Below are 22033 nucleotides of genomic sequence, written 5' to 3'. Positions count from 1 at the left end.
GAATTATATCTGGGATCTGATAAAAATCATACCTATCTCTCAGGTGTGTTGTGAAGATTGAGTGAGTCTAAAGAAAAGTGCCTGGAACATAACAATCAGTGAATGTCAGATATTATTCATATTTATTATTATTATCTGTTAGTCATCATTATCATCATTGCTACCAATGTCTTTGAAAGATACATATTTCACTAGCACATGAGAATCATTAGCCCATTGTAAACATGGACAAAATTGTTTGATGGTTAGTTTTTAAGACTAATAATCTGGGGTGCCATTGAACCCCCCCTCCCAGTGCTTTTTTAGGCCCATCCTTAATTGGCTTGAACCCAATTAGAGGGATTTCTCTTGTGAACTCTTTGAACCAGGATTTTACAGAAGACTGATCTGATAAATATTTTCTGAGGTCTCTTTAGGCCCCCCGGTTCTACATCTATTTGGAACAGCCTAGGGAAAGTTTGGAAACAAATTGAAATTTTCCTTCATTTATCTGATAGATAATAAGTTTTACTTTTCTCATCTGTCCTGGTATTCATAACATGTGTATTTTTGATACTTTTTGACATAAAGTTAATATGCCTAGCTCATAAAATCTCTTACTGGGACAATCACCTTTTAATAGCACCTGTAAAATGTCACTTTGTGTTATTAAGATACTTGTATCTTTAATATCTTTATATGTCTCTTTAATATCTGTTAGTTTAATATCTGTTATTTTTATTATCATATGTAAACCAAAAAGCATCCAAGACAGGTCTCAATTTAGAAGTTTATTGTGCCAGGGTTACAGATCATGACCTGTGATATAGCCTCAGGAGATATGGAGAACATGTGCCCAATATGGTCGGGTTGTATCTTGATTTTATGCATTTTAAGGGGGACAGAAGTTACAGGTAGACATCAATCAATACATGTAAGTTATACATTGGTTTGGTTCAGGAATGTGGGACCTGCAATCAATATAAGGGAATATGAGGGTTGTGTAACAAGTAGATGTAGAGTGGGTGGTAGCAACGTATCAGCTGACTCCCAACTCTAACTGCATCTTTTAAAGTGATTCAGAGTTTCAGAGCTCAGGAGAATGGGGTTAAGCTAGGTGCTCGCTGATTACGTGAACTGTGTAATTATTCAAAATGTAGTGGGGGCTTCCAGGTCATAGGTGTATTCACAGATTTTCTGATTGGCAATTGGTTTAAAGAACTAAATTATTTGAAGACTTAGAATCAATAGAAAGGAATATGTGGGTTAAGATAAGGGGTCGCGGAGACCAAGGTTCTTACTATGCAGATGAAGCCTCCAGGTAGCAGGCTTCAGAGAGAATAGATGGTAAATGTTTCTTACCAGACTTAAAAAGTTGCCAGATTCTTAATCTCTCCTGGATTAGGAAAAGACCTGAAAAGGGAAAAGGTTTTGCTACAGAGTGTAGATTTTCCCCACAAGAGACAGCTTTGCAGGGCCATTAAAAAATATGTCAAAGAAATACATTTTGGGGTGAAATACTTTGGTTTCATTCAGGGTCTGCTGTCATGTATACTAGAGACAGTTTGGAATTTGGTATCTCATTGCTACAAAGAGTCTATTTTGTCAGTCTTAAGATCTCTGTTTTAATGTTAATGTTGGTCAGTTGTGCCTGAGTTTTAAAGGGAGGAGGGTATAATGAGGCATGTCTGACCCGCCCCCTTCCCATCATGGCTAAGCTAGTTTTTCAGGTTTGCTTTGGAATGCCCTTGGCTGAGAAGGGGGTCTATTCGTTTGGTTGGGGAGATTAGAAGTTTATTTTTCATTTATACATGGTATTTCTCCAAAGGCTAGACAGGACGGATATTATTTTCATTTAATGGATGAAGAAATTGAGATCAGAAAGATACATGACTCATCCAGGATCATGAAGCCAAGTTATGACAGATCCATGGCTAGAAGCACAAACCTTATTTCCAGTTTAGAGCTGTTTTTATGAACCTCTCTGCCTCACACCTTAAAATGGGGATCAAAACATGGAATCACTTAGAACTCTTGGGGTCAACTCTAGGTCCCATCTTTTGATCTTGGGGAAATAATTTAATCTCTCTGAGTCTTTATTCCTTCATTTGTGAAATTAGATAGTAATAGCACTATAGTTTTCCAGTGGGTTTGTTCTGATTAGTATTGGAAGCAAGATTCAAATCAATTGTCTGGTTCCAGTCTAACGATTGTCATCATAAAGGGATAAAGTAAAACCTTTAGGAATATAAGGCTTATGTAACAAGTAGATGTAGAATGGGTTGTAGCAGCATGTCAGCTGACTCCCAGCTCTAACTGTATCTTCTAAAGGGACTTGGAGCTTCAGAGCTCAGGAGAATGGGGTTAAGCTAGGTGCTCGCTGATTACATGAACTGTGTAGTTATTCAAAATGTAGATGCCAAGCTGGGAAAAAGACTGAGATTTTTAGAAATGTCTTTGTTCTAAAGTATTTTTTAAGGAGTGCCAGAAATTTTATTTTATTTTTCTTACAGCACTGGGAGGTGTTCAGAAAAGTTACAGAAGTTTTCATTTTAGTCCCGGCACTTCTTGGTCTCAAAGGGAACTTGGAAATGACATTGGCATCCAGATTATCCACTGCAGTAAGTTTTTTCCTACCTCAAATTATGTGTGTTACCTATACTGTTTCTCTCTGTTAAGGGAAACTTGTATCAGGAAAATATTTCTTTCTCTGATATGCTTCTGCACTTCAGGGCTGTGCTAAGTAATTATGCCTGATACCATATTCTGAAAGATTGTCTCATCTGATAATTATAGGCCCTCTTTTATCCCAGGAAGTAGTTACTTACTTCCTTTGATGCCAGGACATTCTGGTATTTATCATCAATGTTTAAGGCATGGGGTAAATCAGATATTGAGATTCTTCATGGTTCGATGGTTGATTGATTGGTATTTAAACTTTCTGTAATTGTAGAAGTAATACATGCTTATTATAAAAACTGAAGAAAAGTGAAAAATATAAAAAAGAAAATCTAATTATCCACTTAGATGTAACCTCTACTAATATTTTGATACAGATTCTTCTATACCTACATATCTATACTTATATATAGTTAGGTATATCATAATGCAAATACATACTGTGTATTCTAAAACAGAACTAGAATTCTATATATTCTCTTTTATAATGTGATCTCCATTCAAAAATACATCATGATCATCTTTCCATATCAGTAAATGTAGATCCGTGTCATTATTGACTATGTACTTTTCTGTTGTATATCTCTATTACAGTTTACTTCATCATCCGTTACTGGATGTTTAAGCTCCTTCTGACAGTCTTCTGTTATAAACAAAGTTGTGATGAATATTCATTCTTGTACAAATATTTTTCCATTCTTATTTTTTTAGGGCCAATTCTAGGATTGTAATTACTATTCAGAAAAAAGAAATCTGTAATTTTAAGTCTTCAGCTACATATTGCAAAATTGTCATTCAAAAAGCATAAACAATTAAAAACTGCCAGTAGCAGAGTTCTGAGTTATTTTTAGGAGCTCAAAAGGACGTTATTATCTTATTATAACGTTATTTTGGGGTTTGCCATCATGGAACCAAGTTATGGTTAAAACCACGTAGCCAGTCAAAAAACTAGCCAGGCGATGTGGCGGGCGCCTGTAGTCCCAGCTACTCGGGAGGCTGAGGCAGGAGAATGGCGTGAACCCGGGAGGCGGAGCTTGCAGTGAGCTGAGATCCGGCCACTGCACTCCAGCCTGGGCGACAGAGCGAGACTCCGTCTCAAACAAACAAACAAAAAAAACCACGTAGCCAGTAAGGTTCACTTCAAAGAGCTATCTGCCTATGAAATGCTAGCCAAAACTTAACTAAGTCACCAGCTAATATTACTAATTGAAATTCCTTTAGTATATAAAGTTTTTTTCCTTTAAGAGGATAGAGCAAGATAGAGTTGATCCATCTACCAATTAGGAAAAAATTTATGTATCTAAAGGCAAGAAGTGGGAGCTGAAAACCGTGCTGTTGATGGGAGGACTCTCCACCCTCTGTCCCACTTCCCCTCTCCCCCTTTTTCCACCCAGGCAACTGTCAGTTTCCTAAAGTTTCTTGAGTAAAGCAGATGCTTGGAAAGAAATGCATAAAATAATGTTTTATTAATGTTACTAGTTTGCTTCATTGTTTCTTTTTTTTGGAGACCATCTTGTTGTTGCCTAGGCTGGAGTACAGTGGCGTGATCTCAGTTCACTGCAGCCTCTGCCTCCTGGGTTCAAGCAGTTCTCCTGCCTCAGCCTTCCAAGTAGCTGGAATTACAGGCATGCACCACCATGCCCAGTTAATTTTTGTATTTTTAGTAGAGATGGCGTTTCACCATGTTGGCCGGGCTGGTCTCAAACTCCTGACCTCAGGTGATCCGCCTGCCTTGGCCTCTCAAAGTACTGGGATTACAGGCGTGAGCCACTGTGCCTGGCCTGGTTTGCTTAATTAAGGGAAAATGGCTCATGTACCCTATGGAACTTTGTAAGTTCCTTCCTTATATAGTATATAAAAGGTCATATAGCTATATCTGCAGAGGACAATAATGAAATATCTGGTATTAGTGAGCTCTTATTATACGCCAGGTCCTTTGCTAACTGCTTTTCAGGGATATCTTATACCAACCCTATGGAATAAGCACTATTATCCTGCTTTAGAGAGGAGGAATTGAGGCTTAGAACAGTTGAGTAACTTTCCTGAGGACACAGCTCTACATATAGTGGAGTAAGTCACATTCCATTCCTTTTACCTGCACAGAGTAACTCTGTCAGAGTTTATAAAATCAATAAATAACAGCAGTAACAAAAACCTAATAACTTCCCCATGTGCCTTGTAAGAATGATCTGCTAAGGTCTTGGTCTTAGCACCAATGCATAATATTTTTGGTACTTAATATTTAAAATGTTTAAATGTTGTTCCAAACATTGTTATTTACAGATATAATACTTTTCTATGTAGTTAGTTGGTAAACTATAGATGATGTCTGGGAGTATCAGTCAGCCACTTAGGTGGAGCCAAACTCATAGAGTAGAATTACTTTGGTAAATTCACTTTAGTCTATATTATGTAGTCATTGTAATTATTGAATATTAAAAGGACTGAAAAATAATAGGAGCTCCTTGGGCTGGAGAAGAAAAGTATACAATGAACCTCGAATATCTTGTGGTGCCGGAAAGTAAAGAAGTGCTAAAAATGAAAAAAAAAAATGGGGACATGACAAAAGGATAACGAGTGACATACTGGCCAGGCCAAATCTTGGAAAATTGGAGCCATACAATAGATAATCACAGTTACAGATTATATATAACCCATGGAATAAAATAAGAATCCATTAGTCTATACATGAATAACAAGGCAGGCAAGGTCTCTGCTGTGATGGAATTTGCATAAATTTGGATATCAGTAAGGGAAGTGAAGAAAATCAAACAGGATAATGTGATGACGGATGATTCCTGAAGGCTATTTTATACAATGTGGTCAGGAAAGACTTCTCTGAGGAGGTATATGTAAGCTGGAACCTGAATAGTAAAAGTGAGTCAGCCATATCAGAATCTGATAAAAAATCAATCCAGGTTACTATTGTATTTATTTATTTGTTTGTTTGTTTTTTTTGAGACGGAGTCTTGCTCTGTCGCCCAGGCTGGAGTGCAGTGGCGCAATCTCGGCTCACTGCAAGCTCCGCCTCCCGGGTTCACGCCATTCTCCTGCCTCAGCCTCCCTAGTAGCTGGGACTACAGGCGCCCGCCACTGTGCCCGGCTAATTTTTTCTATTTTTAGTAGAGACGGGGTTTCACCATGGTCTTGATCTCCTGACCTTGTGATCCGCCCGCCTCGGCCTCCCAAAGTGCTGGGATTACAGGCGTGAGCCACCGCGCCCGGCCTATTGTATTTAATAATTGTAACAATGTCAAATATTTATAAACATTCTAGACCGTTGGGCTTTTAACATGCTTTTTAAGCATATTAAATGCTTTGTTAAAAGCATTTTAAATGTTTTTTAAGCATTTAACAGATGGGCTTGGTGTAGCAATACAAATGGAGACCTATGTAACATATGTCTACATAGCTTAAAATTATACAACAAACTTACACACTTAAACATTTTCTCTTTCTGTCTACCTTGACAAATATATTCTTAGGAAGACCTGGAAGTCCAAGATCAGAGTTAGAATTTTTGGACTTGTTGGGTTCTGTTTTGGAACATCGTGTTGTAGAGAGAGCCACTGAGCCACCCCCTGGTCTGAGGCCTGCCCCAATTCCCTTCCCACCCTTGGCAATATGTGCTGCACTTTGAAAGACCTCACACATACACCAGGCCCCATGTCTAAGCTCCATCTACACCTCCAACAAACACCCATCCCTTGGTGCTCCTGGGGTTGGTTGGCACCTAGTGGTGGCATGGTCTGCCTTCAGGAACACTAACTTGAGATATCTTGGTCTCAGGTATCTGGAGCATATGGTCTAAAATTTATATTTGTTCCTGTATCCCAGTATTTCCTTATATAATGGTGACATTTAGTGTCAGCTGAATGTTGATTTCAACACTTGACCATTTGGCATCCAGCTGCAATGTGTGTCAAGTATATCTCTAGCTTTTATCTTTAAGAAGAAAAAACAAAAAAACTTTTTTGTAGTCTTACTGAGATTTTGAGAATTAGTGAAATTATATGCATGTGTTTCATCTTTTCCTACTTGTGTTATGTTATAAGAACTGGTGGATTACCCTGCGTAGCTAGAACTCAATCCAAGAGGCTTTTTGGCAGGAGATAGAGAATGAAGAGGCCTTGAGAAACAAAAGCGGGAAAATTTGAAGAAGAAAGTTATCTGAATGGGAGTTAAAAGGTGGCTTTAGTTTCATTTGTTGGAAAATGAACTTTGCTCTGATAAATATAGTTAAGCATACAAGAATTTAAGCAACTTGATAACTTTGGCAGGAAAAGTGAAGTTTTGGCTAGCTTACCTCAAAGAAAATATTTCGAAAGCATTGTTCTTGAGCATTATCCAGAATTTGTTTAAGTCCAAATAATACATTTTAAACACCAGTCTGTTCTGAAATAGGCCATGCTATAGGGAATCTGGTTAAAAAACAATATGCTGCAAATGATATTTGCTGTTTAATGTGATCACATACTACCATTAAACCTGAATGAAGGTGAATTTAATCTTTTTTTAACCTTAGTTAATTTGTTGTGGTGTCTATATTTTACACTAGGTATTGTTCTCAAATGTCTGCTTATATGTATCTGTCCATATTTAAGAGAAGGAGTCTCCAATAGAGCTGATTAGAAGCTCAGCACAGGGGAGAAGCTTGCCATCTGTAGTCTCTACTCTGCTGCAGGGTGATCTAACAGCCTTTCTTTGGAGAGGCAGGGGTAGAGCTGCCAGATTCCATAGATTGAGAGCTGTGCTACTGATTAGAAGATAGTTCAGTCAAGGAAATAAGAAAATGTTATAAGGAAGTAAGAAAACGTAAATAAGAAGCGTTGAGGCCATTTGGGATAGGAATGTCCCAGGCAATGCAAAGGGCCAGAGGCAGGACTGTTGTTGGTATGTTAGATCAGTAGTTCTCAAAGTGTGCTCTTCTGGTCAGCAGCATCCGCAACTTGTTAGAAAGACAAATTCTCAGCCCCACTCAAAAACTACTAAATCAGAAACTCCAGTGGTGTGGCTCAGAAATCTAAATTTTAACACACTCTCCAGATGATTCTGATACACATTGAGGTTTGAAAACCACTGTGTTAGATAAAGAGCATGGAGGCCAATAGGGCTGGGACCAAGTGAGCAAGGGGGCACAATTTTAGGGGATGAGCCAGAGGCCAGATTATATATGGATTTGCCTACTTTGTGAGATAAGAAACCAATGGAAGGTTTTAAACAGAGGAGTTAATGTGATCAGATAGATATTTTTTAACAGATTGACTACTGCATTGAGATATGCATTTAGGGGGCCAAGGACTGAAGCGGGGAGACTGGTTGGGAGTCTGTTGCAATAATAGGTTAGAGATGATATTCAAGATGGTAACAGTGAATGTAGTGAGAGGTACTTGGAGTCCAGAATTAATTTTCAGAGAGAATCAACAGAATTGATAGATGGATTAACTGAAATTAAACACTAGGAGCCATCACTAAAAATTCTTTCTGGATCTGAGAGGGGTAAAAGCCAACAAATTAGTAGATGGGAAAGTAGCAACTTGTGGTGCCAAGTTATGATAACATGGTATATTATTTTAGTTTATGGTGTTTCAATTGCTTAGAGAACTAGATCTCAAGTTTGCTGGGTAGAGAACTACAGTTCTGACAGAATGCTAGAGAAGTGTTGGGTGTATTTCAGTTCTGATACTCTATGCGCTGTTAAGAAACTCTAAGTTAATGACTTCTTGATGGCAAAATCCCCAAAGCCTCATCTTCTCTGAACTCTTCACCGATTATTCTCTAGTTGAAAACTTTATAGCCCTTGGCTTTGAGAGAGACCTCACTGTGTTCTCATTCTCCCAGCTCTTTCACCACTGCTTGTCAGTCTATGTCTTTTGTTTGTTTTTCTTTGCTCATCCTCTAAATTTGAGGTTTTCTTGAAATTTTAGTACCTTGTTCTACATGTTCTTCCTCAGTGATTTCGTTGAATCCAGCACTGCTTGCACATTGCTGTTCTCAGATCTATATCTCCAAACTCTTTCCTGACCTTGAGAGCTGAATTTTCAGTTGCCTGTTGGATACCACTCAATACATTCTAAACGAAACTCATTAGTTTCTCTTATTTCCAGTTATACTCATACTCTTTTTTCTGTATTTCTTATCAGTTTATTAACATTATCAATCATCTTGTCCCTCTTCGCTCTCTATCCAGTTACTGTCCAGTCTGTGAATTCTGCCTATGAAATTCCTCTTTCTTTTTCCTTATGCCCCACCTGTCATCACCTTAATTTATTTGCCTGTTGTCTATAATTGGGACTACCGAAGCAGGTTTCTAACTGTACTCAGTGGTTCCAGGGAGAAGGGTGAATGAGTATAGTTTGTTTTTGTTTTTTTTTTAACTTAAAGCAGTCACTATTTGAAAGCTGTTTTTTTCATTTATGTGCAAAAAAAATGCTTTTAAACATTTTACATTTTTTATGTAGTATTTGTTTTCACTTGTAAAATTAGGAGAAAAATAATTATAGCTATAGAAGGCCGATTGATGGTTACTTTAATCTTTTTGCTCCATTCAAGGGTCCTTTCTCATTTTTTTGATTATCTGAAGGAGAATCAGGATAAATGAGCTTATAAGATTATAAGGAAGGCCTTTGGCAAGTATAAAGATAAAGAACTTGAAACATAAAATATCATAAAATACAGTCTACTCATTCAATCTGTGGAAGGTCAGTTGTTTTTAAAGCTTGTTATTCTATAAATCTAAAGACTAAACAGTCACAGATAAAAAGATATTTCAATAAAATAGTTTTCCAGCCTGGGCAACATGGTGAAATCTCATCTCTACAAAAAATAAAAAAATTAGCTGGGCTTGGTGACACACACCTGCAGTCTTAGCGACTTAGGAGGCTGAGGCAGGAGAATTGCTTGAGCCCAGGAGGAGGAGGTTTCAGTGAACTGAGATGGGGCCACTGCACTTCAGCCTGGGCAACAGAGTGAGACCCTGGTCTTAAAATAAATAAATAAATAAATAAAATAGGTTTCTTATTTTTACAAGGGAATTAAAAAATGATGTATCCAAATCAACTTTATCTTGCCATCTTACTTGAGTCAAAACTTGTTTCTAAAGGTATGATGATTAACTTGAATAATTTTTTCCTGGATTTTAATCTTTTCAATAGTATATATGAAATTATAGTAGGCATTATAGATATATAATAGTAGTATATAATTAGAAAATGAACCAAGTACAGTGATTCTATAAATTGTTGAGTTTTTCTATTGTTTGAGGTCTAAAATTTTCAGCTTTTGAATGTTAGGTATAAAGAAGTCAAAAATGGTGTTCACTGCCCTAAAGACTGTTTGTTTTTTGTTTTTTTTTGAGACGGAGTCTCCCTCTGTCACCCAGGCTGGAGTGCAGTGGCACGATCTCAGCTCACTGCAAGCTCTGCTTCCCAGGTTCATACCATTCTCTTGCCTCAGCCTCCCGAGTAGCTGGGACTGAAGGCGACCACCACCACGCCTGGCTAATTTTTTGTATTTTTAGTAGAGACGGGGTTTCACAATGTTAGCCAGGGTGGTCTTGAACTCCTGACCTCGTGATCCGCCCGCCTCGGCTTCCCAAAGTGCTGGGATTACAGGCGTGAGCCACCACTCCTGGCCCCAGTATTTTTTTTAAAAAAAGTTTGTGAAACTATTTCCCAGGAGTAAATCACCTAGCATGATTTGATTAGTACTTTTCTACTCTAGGCAAAACTGATTTCTATTGCCTCAGACCTCTTCTCAGAGAACACTTGATTATCTAAATTATTTAGTAACACTCTACCTTTCTCATTCATTAATTGCAAAAACATTTTTTGAGCCCTTACTATGTGCCAAGCACTGCTGTGTATGCCAGGAGATCAGTAATAAACAAAACAGAAAATATTTCTGCCTTTGTTGAGCTTACATTCCAGTGGAGGGATATGAGGGATATGAAGAAGTTGGCAAAATCTCTTCCCCTAATAATTTTAAGTTAGATTTGCAATTCAGATTCTAAAAGTTCTAAAAGGCAAATTAAAACCCAGATAATGATATTAATAACTATGGAACAATTTAGTTATAGTTACAATCTCAGTATTATTTCCTAAATTTGGCATAATTCTGCATGTTCTTGTACAACCTGATTGCTAGATACAAATGGAATTGCATATTCCTGTTAGTTCCTCACTTTAAAGTATCTTTCTTAAGTTATAAATATCAATCCCTAGCCATAGCTTTGTGGAGTAGAACTACTTATGTATAATCGAAAACTGTTATAGTCCACTAGGTTTTTAATCAATTAGGGTTTCCTCCCCACCTTTTTTTTTTTCTTTTTGCAGCTTTATTGACATATAATAAACTGCAATTTTAAAGTCTACAGTTTGCTGAGTTTAGATATATAATATATACCTGTAAAAACTACCATCAATCAAGAAAAGGAGCATATATATCATCTCTGTACATTCAGACAGATATTTGTGTGTGTGTTTTTGTGTACAATGTTTTATTATAAAATATTTCAAGCATATGAAAATATATAACAGTGTTTCTAATTCTAATTAATGGCAGAATGAAATGGTTGGGTGAAGCCTCCAGAGATTAACAATTATAAAATCTAGAAAACTATTTGAAGGCAATGGAAAGTGATCAGAAGCAGGAACTGTTTGAAGGCAATGGAAAGTGATCAGAAGCAGGTAGAAAGTGGCATTTACCTTTAAAAGACCATACTACAATGAGTAAGAATTGCAAAGTTATTGATGTTTTTGCCTGAGGGAAATCCCCTATCTTTGGATATCATATGGCAGAAAACTGATAGTCCTTTTAGCTCAAAGCAGAGTTCAGAGCTGGCAGAGCGGCTGGGAATTAAGGGAGGAAATTCTAGAATTGCAGGAAAGGGGAGACCCAAAATCTGAGTATAAGATCTGATGAAATCGGCCGGGCGCGGTGGCTCAAGCCTGTAATCCCAGCACTTTGGGAGGCCGAGACGGGCGGATCACGAGGTCAGGAGATCGAGACCATCCTGGCTAACACGGTGAAACCCCATCTCTACTAAAAATACAAAAAACTAGCCGGGCGAGGTGGCGGGCGCCTGTAGTCCCAGCTACTCGGGAGGCTGAGGCAGGAGAATGGCGTAAACCCAGGAGGCGGAGCTTGCAGTGAGCTGAGATCCGGCCACTGCACTCCAGCCTGGGCGACAGAGCGAGACTCCGTCTCAAAAAAAAAAAAAAAAAAAAAAAAAAGATCTGATGAAATCTTTGGCCAAGTACTAAAGTGAGTATGCATAGGAATAATCTAAATGAGTCTGGTAACAACAACAACAACAACAACAACAACAATAAAGTAGGCAGAAATGTGAGACAAGCCTACACTTGAAAAACAAATGCACTGGTTAAGATTTCTGTGTTTGTTGATTGTCTTCTGTGATCTATGCATAGCTATAGTGGCAGAAAGTTGAAGTTTTAGTGGCTTGGATTATCAGACGACAGAGTTGGGAGCTGACAGAGCATATGGAAACTTATAAAGGAATCTCAGAAGCAAGAGGATTGCATGGAGAGTGAGCCCTGAAATCTGAGCATAATTTGTGCCCAAATCTTTGGTGGTGTAGTTTGCTTAAAGTGCACAGGTACAGAAGAGACTTTCAAAGGGCTATACTAAAAGGCATTTGTTGGTAGCTGAAAGAACCAAGCAGAGAGATGAGCTGCTTCACTCTATGGGAGAGACAAAAGCCTATAGTGTGAGTCTGGGCAAGTTCACTGCCTATTAAAATGAAAGCTCAATTATCATCACAAGATCATAACAGTATCCAGAGTCACTACAACATATTATCTACACTGTCCGGTTTTTAACCCAAAATCACTAGATGTGGAAATAAACCAAAAAGTGTGATTGATATTCAAGAAAAGTATGATTAATATCCAGTTAATGAAAAATGATTCCAATTGGGCCCAGATATTAGATTTAATAGCCTTTAAAGCCACTAGTATGAATATGTTCAAACTAAAGGAAAATATGTTCAAATAATAGACAAATATGTTTCAATGAGTGATCAGATAGGAAGCCTTAAAAGAGAACTAGTAACTATAAAAAAAGAATTAAATGGAAGGTCTGGAGTGAAGAGTGCCATTTTGCATTCCCACCATCAGGTCAACTAATCTAATATCAGTAGACCTAGCAAAGGCCTTTACGCCAGCAATGAATGAGAGTTCCTGTTACTCTACATCATCACCAGCATTTTGTATTGTCAGTGTTCTGGCTTTTGGCTACTTTAATAGGTGTATAGTGCTATGTTGTCTTAATTTGCATTTCTCTGATGACATATGATATGGAGCATCTTTTCAAATGCTTATTTGCCATTTGTATATCTTCTTTGGTGAGGTGTCTGTTAACATCTTTGACCCATTTTTTAAACTGGATTGTTTATTATTGTTGAGTTTTAAGAGTTCTTTGTGTCATTTGGATAGCAGCCCTTTATTAGATATTTCTTTTGCAAATATCTGTTTTTAAATAAAATGATTATACTGGTACTACATGTTCAGTGGTAAAAATTTGAAAAATTCACTGGAGGACAAAGTAAAAAATAGAAATTATCCATACACCGAACACTTGGAAGTAACAATGGTAACTTTCTGTTTTTTTAAAAAAAATCTATTTTTTTGCACATATAGTTCATACATGTTTTTTAAGATAATACATCAATGGAGACTTTCAGTACCTTTGTTTCAAGTATTTATTCATTAAACATATTTTTTCTAGCATTAATTGTAGTGGCTATATTTATAAATCTATAATTTCAAGGTCATCCAAGACCCCTTTTGTATGTAGCTCCAATAAATCCTAAGTCTTGCTCATAACTAATATGTCTCAGGGTCAGATAAGTAACGTCTGTTTATGCAGAAGAAGGATTTGGGGGTTATAAAAACTAGAGGTGACAGATTCTACCTAAAGGCATTCAGATTCAAAAATTTTGAAACCACTGTGCTGGCCACACATAACACATCTTCAGGCTCTGGCCACCTCAGCTCTACTCTTTCCTAAAAAATTAGTTGATGTCTCTGCAAAAATATTGGTCTATTTTTCTAATACTTTAAGATATACATAATTTAAATAAAACTGGGTTACACAGAAGTCTTCACTAGATCATGCCCTATTATATTTTATCACCATCTAAGCTCTTGGTTTGTCTAGCTGGGCACCATCAGGTCAGCTAATCTAAAAAAGTAGGTCTAGCAAAGGCCTTTACACAGAACACTCATACTTCTCCCTCTCCACTTTAGAAAAAACTTAGATGGCTTATACTAACACTAAACCACTGGACAGTAGGATGGGTCAGCACCTGTTGGTGTAGTTTTTACAAGATGGAGGCAACAAAATCAATTTTCTGTGTCCTGCCACACCTCTATCCACATGCCAATGCAAGCCTATACTATACATATTTTCCCTAACAAGGTAAATTTGGGGCAACATTTCTCTTTAGTTTACTTTAAAAAAAAAATCTTACTCTGGAAAATCTTTGCTTTATACAAAAAGTTATTATTTATAAATATATTCTACATTTTATTTTTTATTTTAGGCCATACGTTGTTTTAATTTGTTATTTATTGTTTTATCTTAGACTAAGAAGAGTAAAGATTCAGAGACTTCTAGATTAGTAAGGGACTCAGAGAGTGTGATCTTCATTTATAAAACAAATTAATTGATTAATGCCACCCTAGAGATCATGAAAAAAAGCAAACTGATTAATTGAAAAAATGATGCTGGGTGTGGTGGCTCACTCCTGTAATCCCAGCACTTTGGGAGGCCAAGATAGGCAAATCACTTGAGGCCAGGATTTCAAGACCAGCCTGACCAATGTGGTGAAACCCTGTCTCTACTAAAATACACAAATTAGCTGGGCATGGTGGTGGGCACCTGTAGTCACAGCTACTTGGGAGTCTGAGGCAGGAGAATCACTTGAACCTGGGAAATGGAGGTTGCAGTGAGCTGAGATCATGCCACTACATTCCAGCCTGGGTGACAGGGTAAGACTCTGTCTCAAAAAATAAAATAAAAAAAAAAAGAAAAAGAAAAGAAAAGTGTCACTTTGGGTTTGGTGAGGAAGACAGAGCCATGGTATGTATTGAATCAATAGGGAATTTAATAGAGAAATTTGGGGTTACATGATTGTAGAAGTTGGAGAAATGAAGATCTGTGGTAGGAAGCTCAGAGAAACTGCCTGAAGCCCTGGAGCAGGAAAGAAAGCCATACATACATTACAGCAAGGAAGTCTGGACACCTGCGTGTCTGATCACCTTCCAAAAATAATAGCCTCTGCTTCACTGGTGACTTCCAAATCGTAGGCAAGTTCTTCTCACTGGCAGACTGTTACCTGAAGCTATAGGGGAGGGGATTTTGGGGAATGTAGTTACAAGCCTTAGAAGGAACTGGTGGTGATAGTGCCAAATTAATGTGGCACAGTTGCAAACCCAATTCATAGCACTCATTCATTCTGTAACTCCTATCTTTCTTGATCTTCTCCTAGACCTGAATATGTGTATGTCTCCATTGATTATTAAGCAACCCTGGAGTCTTGATGTCTTATACTTTTTCATGGAATCATTTTAGATTGCTTCCTATAGATGAGAATTATTATATAGATAAGAGTTATTTAAAAATAAGACTAATTTCACTCATTCCTATTTCTTGAACTCTAAACCTGAGGTAGGTTCACTCTGTAAACATTGCTTGTACCTTATTACTCACTTGAGTAAAGCCCCAGGTTGTTAGAACTACAAACATGAATTTCACCAATGATTTAGATTCCCAGTCTTAGTAAAGAAATATGTAAATAAAGGCTGCATTAATAATTATTCTGAAATACTGAGAAATCTCAATATTTGCATTTGCTGGATGCTTTGAGACTAAAGTCCACAGTGAGATTACAGAATAGAATCTGTTTTCCAGATTGATAGAGGAAATGTTTATGTAACTCTTAACCTGCTTGTCTAAAGCCAGTGACCTAAACTGTAGTCTGTACCTGGTTAAAACTACCCATGAATACAACCCTTACTTACTTTCCTCTTTATCCATTTATCTGTAGATCATTTGAAAGTCTTTCATGACCAAGCACATCATGAGTAATTGAAATGCAACTCCGTGTAGTGTTTTTACTAAATGATTGTTCATTGCTTTCCAAACAACTACATTAGAAAAACTTGGCAGATTTGGAAATACACTTTTTGAATCCTAAGTGGTTGAGAAATATGAATTAGCTCACAGAGCAATTGAGTATGTAAGTGATAATATTATTTTGGAGAGTGTTCTTCCATTTAGCAGAAAGATGTGTAAAATTTAATAGTTGAAGTACATGATCAAAATTTATTTGTAAACTGAATGAATTTTATTGCTAACAGTTTTAGTCATGAGTCAAATATAAATTGTATACATGTGAATGATTTGTTTATATCTTGATTTTTGGGTCAATAATTCTTCAAGTTACATTAGTTTTATAATTTGGAATTAACTGCTAGTAGATCAAAATTATGTAATTATTTACAATGGACCTCAATACACAAAATTTGGCATACTAAGATGATACATGATGATGCTAGTTGTAAGTTAACATCAGTGAGTGGGTAATACTAACGGGTCCACTAGTTCTTGTAAGACAGGTAAGTAAAAAAAAATTTTTTTCTCTAAACATGTTAGGCAAACCTAGCGTTAGCTGAAAGGCTGGTAGTAAATTCAGAATTAATTTCAAAGTACAATGTGAGCTCATTGGATTTACTGAATAATTATTTGGGGCTTTAAGATTTTATGTGCTGTTTGAACACAGCAGAGAGCATTTAGATTTTCTTCAGTGATACATGAAAATATCCATTTTAACAGGTAAATATTGGGAAGATGGATTCGCCCATTGAAAAGTGGAACCTAATAATTGGCAACCTGGCTTTAAAGCAGGTAAGTGGTACACGTATTTGTTTACAGATCTTGGGTGTACAAATTTTGAGTGTTATCTATAAGATTGTTGTAAATTTTAGTACTGTGAGTCTACCCTTTGTTTTCAGAAACACCAAAACAATAATTTAGTACCTTGAAAAAGTGATGGAGTAAATGGATACCCATGACCTCTGAAAGCTATTCTTTGTTTAGAAACTAGTTTTTACAAATATGAAAAATATATACAAAATATGGAAAAAATATACAAAATATTGTCTATCATAAGTGTGTGATAGAGCCAGAATTTGCATTAATATATCTGTTTAGTAAATATTTAACACTTCATTAAGTGCTATTTTTTTTTTTACTTTGCTATTTAAAGATAAACTGAGTTCTTTTCTATGTATTATGGTCAGATATTTGTTTTCCTTAATTTGTTAATGTTACTAGTATTAATATACACAATACAGTAGTTAACCAATTACATATACACTGAACTGTGAAGTGTAGATCGTGTATAATCTACAGCTCTCTCTAATCTTAGGTGAATATCTCTTTTTCTTCTTCCTTCACCTTCTCCTACCCCTAAGACTGAAGACTGCGGCTACCCCTAGTAATTCTCTAGCTAGTGTGAGCTTTTCATTTTTCCTCCCATTCTTAGTCTTCACTTTTTCTTTATCATCCTCTCTCCCTGCAACTGTCAGTCAAGATGGTAGTCAGACATAGCTAGGAATTCACTGATTCTAGTTGCCATAGCCCGAAGCCTGTGTCTTTATGTGCCTTACTCCGCCAAGGGTGTATGAAGAACCGGGAACCCCAACCAGGCCCCTCAGGACACACCTGGTGCCAGCCAGTGAGGCAGCAATTGGTTGAAGTCTAGTCACAAGTAGACAAAAGCGAGAAGAAAAGAAAATGGAGCGCTGGGGGTAGTGGTTGGGAGAGAGAGTTTTTTCTTCCTGAGGCTTCTTTTGCTAACACTTGTGAAGGAGTAGATGATGAGTGTGCGGAGGGGAGTAGGATGGGCTTGCACAAGTCTCCTCTGCCTGGATACTGGCCGTGGAGGGTAGAAAGAGAGAAGGGTAGAAAGCACAGAGGAGGCCCACACTCCCACTTGCTCAGGGGTGTGCTCTTCTCACTATTAAATGGAGTCCCAGGTAGATCGCCTGTCACAGATTTCTTCACGATTGTACAGAATGGCCTCCTGGACCAAATACATATATAAGTAGCCAAATAAAGCAAAGTCTCCAGTCCCACATGAGGAACTGTTTCCTCACCAGGAGGGACATGTCCTGTACCAACATCTCTTCAGGCCCATGGCCCCTATTAACCTTCCCATCTACTACTTGAACCCAGACTTTGCTTTCTCTTGGGTACAATTAGTCATTTTTCAGTTAGTCATTGTTTTGCAGGTTTCCAGAATAGGACTTCCTCATCTCAGTTGTGTGCTTTTATTTTCTCAGAAATTGATAGATTTATATATATACACACCATGATGTCTGCAGTAGGCTCTCTAGCTCTGTGTTCCAATGTCAAGCCAGACAGGACTTGGAATCATAGTGCTAGAATTTATATTATAAATTAATTTTACTGCTTTGAAGTGTAATTACATTATTTACTAACCAGAATGAAAATACTGTAATATTTTAACTGCTACACTCATCATGGTGCTTATTAGTTTGAATCTCAGCTCTGAATCTGTGGATGACATCCACAGGAGCTATAGTATTAATATAAGTTCATGGGACTGGAGTCCAGGATATCTGGTCTCTGTAGTCCTGGCTCTTCTGTCAATGTACTGTATTTTTTGCTTGGAGTCCTTAATTCCAGCACATGGATAGGCTTCAGAGAGTCCATGAACACCAAGAATTCTACTCAAAATACTGAGTGCCCCTGTGTTTGCCTAGAGAAAGAGAACTCTATTCTATAGAGTTTTTACCAGATTGTCAAAGGAGTCCATGACACAAACTCATCAGTGCAATAGATGATTCCCTTAGGGTTTCTTTTAGTTCTGACATCTTATTAATCTGAAGCTGAGTTAGCGGTCAGTGTTATTTCTTAGTCACAGGTTTTTTTAGTGTTGCTTTATGTCAGTACTGTGGAAAGCATTTTATATATTTATATAATTAATTTAAATCACAAAGTTTGAGGTTATCATTGTTGTCTTACTGTTTAGGAACTGAAATTTTCATAGCACTAATCACAGTTGTGCTTATTTGTGAGGTTATTTTCAAATGTTTGTCTCTCCCACTGACCAAGAGCTCTGTGAGGGCAGGGAATAATCTACATTGACCACTGCTGTAGCCCAACACAAAACATAGCACATTATATGCATTAGAATCTAAATAAATACTCATTGAATTAATGAATTTAAATATTTGCTACAAGATTAAGTGCTAGAACCAGGAGTCAAACTTCTATATTTCTATTATAAAATCCAATCTCTTGCCAACACTACCTCTAGAGTCAGACTTCAGATGTGTGGATTGGGTACTTCTCAGTCTGAAGGTGGCATTTTCTTAGGTGATCTATTAATTATACCATCAGCATCACTTGGGGTGCTTGTTAAAAACAGATTCCTGGACTCCATTCCATACCTGTTGTCACCAGATCATCAGGGCAGTTTGAGAACCCACCATCTTAGGGAATATTAAAACTGAAATATAGTAACTACTCTAAAAGGTAATGTAGCTCAATTATTATATGCAATACTTTTTTTGACTTTTTGTAGTAATATTTACATAATCAAAATTTTTAAATGTGTTTTTAAAGTGAATAATTCAGTTGAATTTATGAAAAAATTTTCAGGTTCAGGCAACAGTAGTTGGTTTTCTAGCAGCTGTGGCAGCAATTATATTGGGCTGGATTCCGGAAGGAAAATATTACCTTGATCATTCCATACTTTTGTGCTCCAGCAGTGTGGCAACTGCCTTCATTGCATCTCTTCTGCAGGGTAAGTGAATTTATAAATGTCTACTCTATAGCCTTTTACATTTAAACGGTTTATTTCTTAAGATGACTATTTTTATTTAAATGATACTTGTTATGAAAGCAACAGAAAAAAATCTTATCTACAAACTTAAAAAATGTCTTAATTATTCCAGATATATTTACATTTCATTGTTTATAAACCTTAGTGTACAACAGGCGTTTCTGAGGTTGTCTCTTGGCCTTGGATACTCTGTTATAGTTCCCCAAAAACATCAGGAGAATTGTCTAAACATTGATTTGTTTCTGTAAGTTAAATGAATTGGGAAACTCTTTCTGGACATCATGCAGGGATTTACTGGCTTGTCACTTGAGTAACAAGTGTTCCAGGAATTCTGGGTTTCAAAAGCCATCCTCTGTTGACATTTTTTTGTTTCAGATTTCAAGAAAAATTTCTTCCGTTTCTGTAGCAATACAAATATAACCTTATACTTAAGACAATATATTGTTGGCTATAGAATTTTCAAGAGCCAGAAGGTTTTAAAAATTAATTACTTTAGAACTTCTATTTTGGTTATTTTTCTTTATATTTATTAGTATGAACTTTACACTAGAGAATTAGCTTATTGTGGAACCAAAATCATAAAGAGTTTGTTCTTTTAATTTTATAATTGCCATTTTCTTGCCCTTGTATCACCAGCAAAGTTTAAAATGGATTATTGTCACGTGAGGTGATCATACAATGCAGCTAACTTTTTTGGCTAGGTTCTGGGAATTTAGGGAATCTTATTAAAATTATGACTTCCAAAATATTTTCAAGCATTTTGTTTTAGTACTTTAATTGTATCAGGAGTAGTTTCTTGTCTTTATAAAGAATTACTACAATTGAATGGAGTTAACATTGACCAAAGCAGAGTAAAGTCAGGCTGTCAGAAAATTAAATTTTTGGTACAAAAAAAAAAATTATACCATCAGCATGCTATTTTTTTAGGCTCATTTGCTTCTTTTTTCTGATTTTATTTCATTTAGAAAATGTCATTTAGAATTGTTCAGTCTAACAAGTATTTGAAAGCTTTTCAAAACTACCAAAAATTCAGAATTTTAAAATGTATTTGTTTAAAGCTTCTTACTTTGAATAATGTGTGGTCTAATTTGATGATAACTTGACCTTTATAAGCACTTTAGTATATGTAAAGTAGAAACTCTTAGCCATATTTGTAGGTGAGAAAACTTAGGTAAGGTGACTTGTCCAGTCTGATCAACTTGTTACCAGTCGAATCAGAACTAAAACACAAGTTTCCTGACTCTTAGCTCTTTCCACTGGACTATGATACACATAAAATGTTTGTTTTCAGCTGAAAAGATATAGATGATACTATATATAGGAGAACTTCCCATATACATCTTCAAATGTGCTTTTTGGAAAAAAAATTCTAAGCAATTACATCTTGCTTGATTATTGCATAATGCATTTTTTAAAAAGTTTTCTGCTATAGCTTTTTTTTTTTTTTCCCAATGATATTATGGGAAAGGTAAGTCTCTAGTAATTTAAAAAGCTTCCAGAATACTGAAATGTAAGGCACTGTTTGATGCAAGACAAAAATTCTGCTTATTAAAATTTTGACTTTATAATAGGTAGAGTAAAAAACACTGGGCTACAGTCATAAGCTATGTGACTTTAGGCAAGAATTTAAGCCCTACTCTATAGGACCTCAGTTTTGTTATCTATGAAGTGAGTATGCTGGAACAAAAACATTTAGAGTCATTTTAACTCTAAAAGTGCAGTGAGATTCTGGTATTTTTTTCTCCATAGCCATACTTACGCTTTCATATTGATTTGTGGTTAGCACATTTAAAGTTTTCTCTTTACTACATCCTCTTAATGAGTATCTTGGTGTGACAAAATCTACACAATTTAGTGTGAATAAAAATGTTAATAGTTTTATCCCATTTGTATGATTTAAGAAAATTAGGATGTAAAAGTACAAGTACACAGTTAAATTTTCATCTTTTATTCTCTCGTAGGTTTAGAGACAGAAACTTCAGGTTTAAAGAATATCTTTTACAAAGACTGTTTCTTGTGTTCTCGCCTTCAATGTTTTAAAATTTAATTATGTGCCGCTGCTTAACACTTCAACGTCTTTAAATAATAAAACGAAACAAGCATTTCTAGCTGCCATATGTGAACAAATCTAGTTTTGTTGGTCTTCTTCCCAGTTGTTGTACATATACATATGACTCACCTTTTTTTTAATGTTCGCATACTTTATTTGAGGGTTAAAATTAAAACCTTTGGATTCATTACACACAAATACATTATATCTAAGATATACATGTCACTAAATTTGAAATTTTAGCTTTAACATAATTTTAGTAGCTTTCAGGCCTCTAAATGCAACACTGAACTTCTTAAATTTTCTAAGATCCCCACTTGGAGTTTGTTGAAAGGCATTTTGCCAAAGCATTAGAGTAAATGTTTTGTTTGCTTTAGTCAGCTTATCTAAGCAGTCTAACTGGAACTGATAGGCTGTTTGTCTATCCT

At 36.3% G+C, this 22033-nt stretch overlaps 1 protein-coding gene across 1 annotated transcript in view; it reads left to right on the top strand.

The window, feature by feature from the left end:
• The window catches only part of SLC41A2 (solute carrier family 41 member 2), a 138389-nt gene that overhangs the window by 43050 nt on the left and 73306 nt on the right, over positions 1 to 22033 (top strand). Inside the window, exons 4-6 of the mRNA XM_025402449.1 lie at positions 2493 to 2600; positions 16516 to 16587; positions 19372 to 19516. Coding sequence (XP_025258234.1) covers positions 2493 to 2600; positions 16516 to 16587; positions 19372 to 19516 — 325 coding nt within the window. The remainder of the gene's footprint in view (positions 1 to 2492; positions 2601 to 16515; positions 16588 to 19371; positions 19517 to 22033) is intronic.

This window comes from Theropithecus gelada, chromosome 11 (genome assembly GCF_003255815.1).
Source record: "Theropithecus gelada isolate Dixy chromosome 11, Tgel_1.0, whole genome shotgun sequence".
Classification (NCBI taxonomy): Eukaryota; Metazoa; Chordata; class Mammalia; order Primates; family Cercopithecidae; genus Theropithecus; species Theropithecus gelada.
The sequence above is the reverse complement of the archived record's forward strand: the minus strand, read 5'-3'. Positions and strand labels throughout refer to the sequence as shown.